Source organism: Gossypium arboreum, chromosome 11, assembly GCF_025698485.1.
Source record: "Gossypium arboreum isolate Shixiya-1 chromosome 11, ASM2569848v2, whole genome shotgun sequence".
Taxonomy (NCBI): domain Eukaryota; kingdom Viridiplantae; phylum Streptophyta; class Magnoliopsida; order Malvales; family Malvaceae; genus Gossypium; species Gossypium arboreum.
In genome coordinates this window covers 137140429-137149744 of record NC_069080.1, presented here as the reverse complement: position 1 = coordinate 137149744, position 9316 = coordinate 137140429, and the positions used below count along the sequence as shown (strand labels likewise).

At 30.4% G+C, this 9316-nt stretch overlaps 2 protein-coding genes across 2 annotated transcripts; one reads left to right on the top strand and one right to left on the bottom strand.

Moving 5' to 3' along the window:
- The first annotated feature begins 539 nt into the window (after positions 1-539).
- Positions 540-2819, top strand: LOC108474092 (ubiquitin-conjugating enzyme E2 variant 1C-like). Its single transcript, XM_017775994.2, has 4 exons — positions 540-843; positions 1886-2025; positions 2243-2368; positions 2479-2819. Exons 1-4 carry the CDS (start codon positions 810-812, stop codon positions 2617-2619), a joined length of 441 nt encoding a protein of 146 aa, XP_017631483.1. The 5' UTR covers positions 540-809; the 3' UTR covers positions 2620-2819.
- A 2340-nt stretch (positions 2820-5159) lies between these two features.
- On the bottom strand, positions 5160-7254 carry LOC108473644 (ubiquitin-conjugating enzyme E2 variant 1C-like). The gene is made up of 4 exons (XM_017775322.2): positions 7094-7254; positions 5960-6099; positions 5587-5712; positions 5160-5493 (listed from the first exon to the last, which is right to left on the bottom strand). The coding sequence occupies exons 1-4, from the start codon at positions 7125-7127 to the stop codon at positions 5353-5355; spliced, it is 441 nt and encodes a 146-aa protein (XP_017630811.1). The 5' UTR covers positions 7128-7254; the 3' UTR covers positions 5160-5352.
- Positions 7255-9316: the final 2062 nt, after the last annotated feature.

Sequence of the window (9316 nt, the reverse complement as noted above, 5' to 3'; positions counted from 1 at the left end):
ATCAGTGCGTTGAGCGCTACACATCACCGGTAAAAATGGAATTCTTCATTGATGAAAAGATTAGCTGTGAGTTTAACGCAGGTATGCTTTTACCATTTTGTCTTTGTCATGTTTTTTTTTTTCTTTTTTATAATTTATATACTTTGGGTAAAATATATCTCATTTTATTTTTTATCCCGATCTCTTTTATATTTAAAATTTTAGTTTTATTAAATTTAAAAATAATGTTTCATTATAATAATATTGTTTGTATTTTCATGATAATAAATAATATTTTTAAGTGGATTTTTATTAAAAAATAATTATATAATTAATTAAAATATTTATAATAAAATATCAAAAGATACATTTTAATATTTTATTAAATAAATTTATAAATTTATATATTTTAATAATTTCGTAAAAGTAAAATAATTTAAAAACTTCTATTATATATCTTTTAATCTGATGTTATTAATAATTATTTTTATTTTCACTACATCATTATAATTACGTTTAAATTTAAATATACACTTCACCGATGTATCCAATCTCACCGCTGTTTTTAATCTAAATTAAGCATACCACCCACAACGCTTTCCTTTCACGAACACTTCCAACCAAAATCGATTTGGTACAAATTTAGCATATACTTATCCAAACCCGGGTTAAGCCCAACGAGTAATCCGGCTCAATAATCATTGAACCGGCCATAAACTCCTCTATTCAACTCATCCAATAGCTTTAAAGCATTGCCTTTTGCCTTTAGTCGCCCAACTTTCACCGGATTCCCCCATTGACTCATTGCTATCGCTCTTTCCCTCTCTCTAATGACGCTTAGCTCTGGAGGATCGAGTGTCGTGGGTTAGCTCTTCGATCCCTTTCCTCTCTTTATTTATCTTGCGTTTCATTGATTCCATTCATGGATTTTATTGATTTTTGTTTTTGCTTTTTTTAATCATTTCTTCCATATTTAATCGTTTATAATTTGTGGGTTCGGTGAATTTCAATGGATTAATGTGAGGAGTTTATGGGGTTTTAATTATTAATCTATTTGAAGTTTTGGGTAGCTGTTAATTTGTTCTTATTTTGTAGTTTGAAGAATGTTGTTGCGGTTATCTCATGATTGTCACTAAAAATTATATCTTGAAGATTCATACATGAAAAAAGTTTATGTTAATGTTTGATGATTATGCTTCAATTGTTGTTTGAGTATGTTTTGCATGTAAAATCTTGAACCAAAGAATAGGGGTGTAAATAAATTTCTGGTGCTCCCTAGCTATATGAGTTCGACTTGAAAAAGGAACTTGGATGCAGTTAGGTTATCATTGATGATCGAGCTGAATTTGAGTACCATAATACTTGATTCAAACGGCTCGCAGGCCTAATTGAGCTTTTCATTTTAATATATTTTTACCCTTTTTATATATAAAGGGTTTAAGTACGAATGAGCTCAATCTTGACTATGAAAGAGCTTAATTGAGCTCAAGTAGCTTGATTAAGTCTTGACTCAAGCTTGAGCTTAGAATTTGATGTTTGGTCAAGGTCAAATTGAGCACTGGGTCTTGAATTTCGAGTCATGTTTGAGCTCAAGCTTGCTACTATTTGGGTTTAGCTCAGCTTTATTACATCCCTACCAAAGAATATACAAACGCATATGTTTTTGTGTAATTGCTACCCTTTTTTTCCTTTTAGAATTAAGCTATATAGGCATTGATGATTATGTTCTTTTGGAGTCTAAAATTGTTGCCTGCTTTAGGCTTTTACAGTTTTTTTGGAGGTTTTATGGCTGTCAGATAAGTTGCCTTTTGGAAATTTTGTGGCATTAAGCCCAATGCTTGATTATATATGGTGTTAGCGTAACAAATCACGAGTATGATTCAGTATTGTAAGTTTTTTTTTGCAGTGCCTCGGAACTTCCGATTGCTGGAGGAGCTTGAACGTGGAGAAAAAGGTATCGGAGATGGTACTGTCAGCTATGGAATGGATGACGGAGATGATATTTACATGCGCTCTTGGACCGGCACCATTATCGGTCCTCTCAATGTAGGTTTCTAAGTTTCTTTCTCCCTTCAACAAATTATATATTTTAATGTTGTTCCTTTAGATGACATTTTATGTTCGTTGTGAACAATCATATATATATATTGTTGCTTGTTTCCGGGATTGCCCTACTTTCCTTCCTTTTGAATGTAAGAGGGGTTTTATGGGGTGATTTTGGAAAACTATTGTATAAATGCATTTCTGTTTTTTCGGTTTTCAGACCGTACATGAAGGTCGAATCTATCAGCTGAAGCTGTTCTGTGATAAAGATTATCCGGAGAAGCCACCGAGTGTCCGTTTTCATTCAAGGATCAACATGTCTTGTGTTAACCATGACACAGGGCTGGTATGCTATTAACATTACATTCATTTGCAGTGCAAATAATCAGTTTATTTTATTTCATAATCTTTAATGTTTTTAATCGATTCTTCGTTTTTACTATTCGATGACAACAGGTCGATTCAAAGAAGTTCGGACTTCTTGCAAATTGGCGAAGGGAGTATACTATGGAGGATGTATTGACACAGCTGAAGAAGGAGATGGCTGCCTCACATAATCGAAAGCTGGTCCAACCTCCCGAGGGTACCTATTTCTAGTTCTCGAGCTCGTATCGATATTCTGGATCTAATTTCATTTGTGGTTATGCAATATATAGTTTGTAATGCTTGTTAATCCTTTACAAGAACAAACTATGGAATCGGTCAAAACGCTTCTCGATTACTGCTTGGTTTCATGTTCTTGAATGGAGATTGTTTCTGTAATGGAATTTGATCCATGTTTCAAAACATTTTAAATACCCTTTTGGTTATTGTTTTAGTTTCTTATTGTTTTTCCTTGTTCGGAAAATTCTTCTTTGTTGATGTCTTTGTTCCTTCTTGTACACCGAAAAGAATGAAAAACAGCTTGTTTTTTTTCCTACTCCTGCTGTAAAAACTGCTCTGGTTGCTTCCTCAAGGCCTTACGGATTGTAGATGTTGGGACTCGAATTTCACCCTTACGAAATGGTGATACCACCTCGTAAGGATGACTTCATGAATTATTCAGAGTTCAAACTCCGGATATCATGCAACTTTCTTGCCAAAGATCCAGATGAGAGGATGTAGTCCGAATCGAGGACGCTTTGCCGCGCACTCGGAGTTCAGTTCCAGGTTCCGTGCGGATATTTTCTTTTTATTCTAGTATTAGGTAAAATGTGCCGTCATTCTTTTCTTTTTTAATTTGGAATTTAGTTCATGTATTTTTATTTTTAGAAATTTAGTCCTTTTACTTTTCAGATTTCAAATTCAGATTTAACTGTTAGAACTGATAAAATTATTTCATTAAATTCAGGTTCATTACTACGTTATATCGTAGCCAAGTGAGTATTTATTTATTTCAAAATGTTATACCAGTAAATTTAATAAAAATAAATTAAAATTTTCAAAGTAGAGGGATCTATGACATATTTTAATTAATTATAATATAAATATGATTGAAATGAATGGCATTAATTTGGGGTGTTCTCTGGTTAAATGCTAACAGGAAAAGAAAATAAAAATGAAAGGTTAATTTATTAATATTTCTAAGAATTTACTAAAATTTATAAAATTTTATCAAAATATCTAAAGATTTATTAATTTTTTAATACTTTACTAAAAAATCAAAATAAGGATTGAAATCAATTTTAAAAATATAAGTACAATATTTAAAAATAGTTGGAATAATGAGGGACAAAAAATAAATCTCATATGATAACTTGATGATTAAGGATGTTCACTGTTCTAATTGTGGCTTAGTTTAAATTGCACTAGTCACGAGGTTGTCTTGTTATTGTAATTCACTAAAAAAGAATGACCAAAAATTGAAGCAAATTAATGTCATTAATTCCACTCATATAATATATCCCAAGTTTTATATTTTTATGTATTTAAAATTTAATCTTTTTTATTTTTAAAATTTAGTTTCTATTTTTAAATTCAAAATTCAAGTCTAATTATTAATTTAGTTAAAATTTATCTATTACATTTACTGATGTAACATTCTAAAATTAAGAAAAAAACACACTTGATAATCTTGTGACAAAAAAGAACATTTTCGTTTACTTGAATTTAACAAAAAATTTAACAACAATCTTAAAATTCAAGTCAAGATTATATTTATACTAGCTAATGGTATTATAAATGTCGAGATATTAAAATTATAGTATAAAGATTAAAATCTCGAATTGAATTTTGACCAAAATTGAAAGTAAGGACCAAAATTGAATTTTGACTATTTTATATAATTTAAAAATAAAAGGATCAGAATTGAAATTTAACCATTACTATTAATAATGTGAAGAAAAAGGAAAGACATGTGCCTACCGCCTTCGAGTATATTATATATAGTAGTATATATATTAATTTATATTATAATATGCCACATGCCCTATACTCTTTATAAATTTAAAATTTAATCCCTGTACATTTATTAATATCATTTAGTAAGAATATTACTAAAAAATGATTTAATAGAATTTAAATTTAACAAAATATTTTAACCATGTTAACAATTAGATTTGAATTTTAAAACCTAAAAATAGAGGGACTAAATTCCTAAAAATCAAAATACTTTAATTAAATTCTAAATTTACTGAAGAGTATATGTACTTATGTCATATTAACCAATAGAAAAATAACAAACAAAACAACAAGAACAACATAGATTGCTATTCATATTGTACCCCCAAGAAAATATCTGCATGAAACCCAGGACTGAACTCCGGTAGTGCGGCAATGCGTCCTCAATCTGGTCTACGTCCTCTCATCCAGATCTTTGGCAAGAAAGTTGCATGGTGCCCGGAATTTGAACTCGAATAGTTCATGTAGTCATCCTTACGAGATGGTATTACCATTCAATAAGTGTAAAATTCGAGTTCCAACATCTACAATCCATATTCCTATCCTGAGACTAAAGTTTAGTCTCGGGGTAGAAGGCCTTCACGAAGCAACCCGAGCAGTTTTTACAGCAGAAGTAGGGGAAAAAAACAAGCTTTTTTTCGTTCTTTTTGGTGAATAAGGAGGAACAAAGAGATCAATGAACAAGAATTTTCTGAAACGATAATAGAACGAGTAAAACTGAGCGAGAACTAAAATAATAACCAATAGGGTATTTAAAATGCTTTGGAACATGAATAAAATTGCATTAGAGAAACAGCTTCCATTCAAGAACATGAAGCCGAGAAGTAATCGATAAGCGTTTTGACCAATTCCACGATTTGTTCTTATAAAGGATCAACAAGCATTACAAACTATATATTGCATAACCACAAATAAAATTAGATCCAGAATATCGATATACAAATTTGAGAGCTAGAAGTAGGTACCCTCGGGAGGTTGGACCAGCTTTCGATTATGTGAGGCTGCCATCTCCTTTTTCAGCTGTGTCAATATATCCTCCATAGTATATTCCCTTCGCCAATTTGCGAGAAGTCCAAACTTCTTTGATTCGACCTATTGCCATCGAATCAGTTAAATGCATTAGAGATAATGAAATAAAATAAACTGACTATTGCACTGCAAATGAATGTAACATTCATGGTATACCAGCCCCGTTTCATGGTTAACGCAAGTCATGTTGATACTTGAATGAAAACGGACGCTTGGAGGCTTCTCTGGATAATCTTTATCGCAGAACAGCTTCAGCTGATAGATTCGACCTTCATGTACGGTCTGAAAACCAAAAGATGAAAATCACAAGATGGAAGAAATAGAAATGCATATATACAATGATAATTTTCAAAATTCCCCTAGAAAAACCCGTTCTTAAATTCAAAAAGAAGGAAAGTAGGGCAATCCTGAAGACAAGCAGCTATATAAATACATATATGATTGTTCATAACAAACATAAAACGTCATCTAAGGGAACAACATTAAAATATATAATTTGTTGAAGGGAGGAAAAAACTTAGAAACCTACATTGAGAGGACCGATAATGGTGCCGGTCCAAGAGCGCATGTAAATATCATCTCCATCATCCATTCCATAGCTGACAGTACCATCTCCGATACCTTTTTCTCCACGCTCAAGCTCCTCCAGCAATTGGAAGTTCCGAGGCACTGCAGAAAAAAACTTACAATACTGAATCATATTTGTGATTTGTTACGCTAACAACAGAAAATCGAGCATTGGGCTTAATGCCACAAAATTTCCAAAAGGTAACTAATCTGAGTGCCATAAAACCTCCAAAAGAACTGTAAAAGCCTAAAGCAGGAAACAATTTTACACTCCAAAAGAACTTCATAATCATCAATGTCTATATCGCGTAATTGTTAAAGGCAAAAAGGGGTAGCAATTACATAAAGACGTATGCGTTTGTATATTCTTCGGTAGGAAACTATGGATGTAATCAAGCCAAGCTAAACCCAAATAGTAGCAAGCTTGACCTCGAGCTTGACTCGAAAGTCAAGGCTTGATGCTCAATTCAAGCTTGATCAAACATCAATTTCTTAGCTCAAGCTCGACTCGAGACTTAATCAAACCACTTGAGCTCAAGCTCAATTAAGATTGTTCATCAATTTTTGTACTTAAGCTCAAATTTGAGCTAGATTAAGCTTGTCCATACTTAAGCTCTTTGAATCAAGCATTAGGGTGCTCGAATTCGACTCGATCAATAGCTTGAGCTCAATAATGACCAAATTGAATTAGATTTTTCTTCAACTTGAACTCGAGCACCAATATCTCATTTACACCCTATTCTTCAAGATTTTACATGCAAAACATACTCAAAACAGCAATTGAAGCATAAATCATCAAACATAAATATAAATTTTTCATAAAAGAGTGTTCAAGGTATAATTTTTAGTGATAATCATGAATAAACCATTAACATAACATTCATCTTAAAACTAGAACATCATAAGATAGCCACAACAACATGTTTCATAGCTACCCAAAATTTCAATAGATAAACCCATAAATTCCTCACATTAATCTATATAAATTCACCGAGCCCACAAATTATAAACGATTAAATATAAAAGAAATGATAAAAAAAAAACCCATGAATGGAATCAATGAAACGAGAAATGAATAAAGAGAATAAGGGCTAACCCACGACACTCGATCCATCTGAGCTAAGCGTCATTAGAGAGAGGGAAAGAGAGATAGCAGTGAGTCAATGGGGGGAAGGGGAGGGAATATGGTACAAGATAGTCGACAAAGGGCAAAAGGCAATGCTTTGATGCCATTAGACGAGTTGAACATCAATGATTATTGAGCCGGGTTACTCATTGGGCTCAACCCGAATCGGGTCAAATTTGGATAAGCACATGTTAAATTTGGACCGAATTGATTTTGATTAGAGGTGTTCAAAAAATATTATCGATTGATTCGATTAAAATATAAAATAACCAACTTAATTAACTACTCATAGAATCAACTTTTAATTGTGACGGATTTAGACATTAAATTTTGAAAGATATAATTAAATTTATTAAAAATTTTGATAGGGCAAATGATAATTTTTTTTAAAATTTTAAAGAATTTAATTAAAATTTTTAAAATTTTGAAGAATCCGATCATAATTTTTTCAAGGGCAAAAGGATTCTCTAGCTCATATTACCGGATATCATTAATCGATTTAGCTAAAACACAAATTCGGATATCTGATGGAGAACGATGTTTAATTCAGATGTATAATAATACTTGAATAATTTGTAATTCAGATTTTTAGATAAATTTAAAAATTCTATTTTAAATAATCTAAAAATTACATATATTCAATCAAATTGTATATTTTATGACAATAAAAATGTAATTTTACTGTTTTAATAGCCTATATTTTTTATTTTTAAAGATTAAATAGAATTTTTATCATTTTGGGGACCAAAGTGCATTTTAACTGTTACACTTTTAAAATTTTGAAGGGCTTAAATAAAAAAATTATTTTAAAGGGGGCCGGGTAGAGGTGTGCATGGGCCGGGTGGCCAATTCTTACTGGCTCAAGGCTGCCTCAAAAATTGGAAGGTTTGGGTAAAAATATAGGTCCGAAAAATGGGATTGGACAAAAAACGAGGCCCGTTTAGAAAATGGGCCGGCCCTCGGTAAGATTTTTTGGCCCGGGCCTGGCCCAGCCCGGCCCGATTTTAATATTAAATTATTTTTAAAATTTTTTTATTTTTAATTTTAAGTAACTTTAGTACTTTTACTTTACTCTTTTTGTTGTTTTTAATGTTATTTTGATATTGTAAAACTTTTGTTATTAATATAATTTAGTTCTTAATTTAGTTCTAATTTGTTTCAAATTTTCAATTTTAATATAATTACTTTTTATTATATTTTTAATTTATGTATTATTTTAAGAATTATTTTAGTCTCATTTTTATTTGTTTTTGTTTTAATATTTGTTTTTATGTTTTAAATGTATTTGATTTATTATATTTTAAAAATTTTTATTTAATAAAAAAATAAAAAAATTAATATGGCCGGACCGAGCTCGGGCCTACCATTTTTTTCTCGTACCTGGGCCTTGAAAATGGACCAAAAATTTTATAGGCCCAGCCAGACCCATGCACACCTCTAGGGCCGGGTCACTGCCAACCCATGGGTTCACCACTGGACCCAAAAAACTTCAAAAACGAACTATTTAGTGTTATTTTTATTATTTCAATTTAGTTAGATGAGATAGATTAGTCGATTTTAACTCATTTAATAGGCACCAATATTATTAAACTCTTCGAAAATTACAAAATTGTTTGAATTTAGACACATAACGTGTTCCTCGTATTTGGAGGATTTGGATAATATAATAAAATATATTAAAAATAATTTGAATTTCAACATTTTTATTTATTTTCATATTTTATATTTTGACTTCAGAAATTAGGGATAAAATTATAGGTTGGACTACATATTTGACCTAATAAGCTTGACTTTGATTTAGACTAGGCTTGAAGAATATGATTTTTTAATTCTATTTTATTAATAAATTTAACTTATTTTTATATTTAATTTTAATTATAAAAGGCTAAAATAATAATAAAACCCTAAAGATCACCATTTATTTAAATAATCATTCAAGTGAAAAATGAATTATATATTAAATAGTTAATTTAAGTATAAATTAAAAGTTAAAGATTTATTAATTTAATTTAAGGACATTTTTTTCGTTTATAAAGATTATAAATAGATATAATCATTATATAAAAGAACTTAAGCTAAAGAGTTAGACCTTCATTTAAAAAAAAATCTAATTAAATCTCTCAAAATTTTAATAATTTTAATTTTCTCTCTCAAAATTTAATGCCTCGTTCTATTACTATTGATCAAGATTTG

What these genes read in the sequence shown, in the direction of transcription:
- LOC108474092 (XM_017775994.2), top strand. Translation starts at nt 810, where the DNA reads ATGACGCTTAGCTCTGGAGGATCGAGTGTCGTGG. An exon ending in TGGAGGATCGAGTGTCGTGG is followed by an intron (nt 844 to 1,885) that starts GTTAGCTCTTCG and finishes TTTTTTTTGCAG; the next exon opens with TGCCTCGGAACTTCCGATTG. An exon ending in CCATTATCGGTCCTCTCAAT is followed by an intron (nt 2,026 to 2,242) that starts GTAGGTTTCTAA and finishes TTCGGTTTTCAG; the next exon opens with ACCGTACATGAAGGTCGAAT.
- LOC108473644 (XM_017775322.2), bottom strand. Translation starts at nt 7,127, where the DNA reads ATGACGCTTAGCTCAGATGGATCGAGTGTCGTGG. An exon ending in AGATGGATCGAGTGTCGTGG is followed by an intron (nt 6,100 to 7,093) that starts GTTAGCCCTTAT and finishes TTTTTTCTGCAG; the next exon opens with TGCCTCGGAACTTCCAATTG. An exon ending in CCATTATCGGTCCTCTCAAT is followed by an intron (nt 5,713 to 5,959) that starts GTAGGTTTCTAA and finishes TTTGGTTTTCAG; the next exon opens with ACCGTACATGAAGGTCGAAT.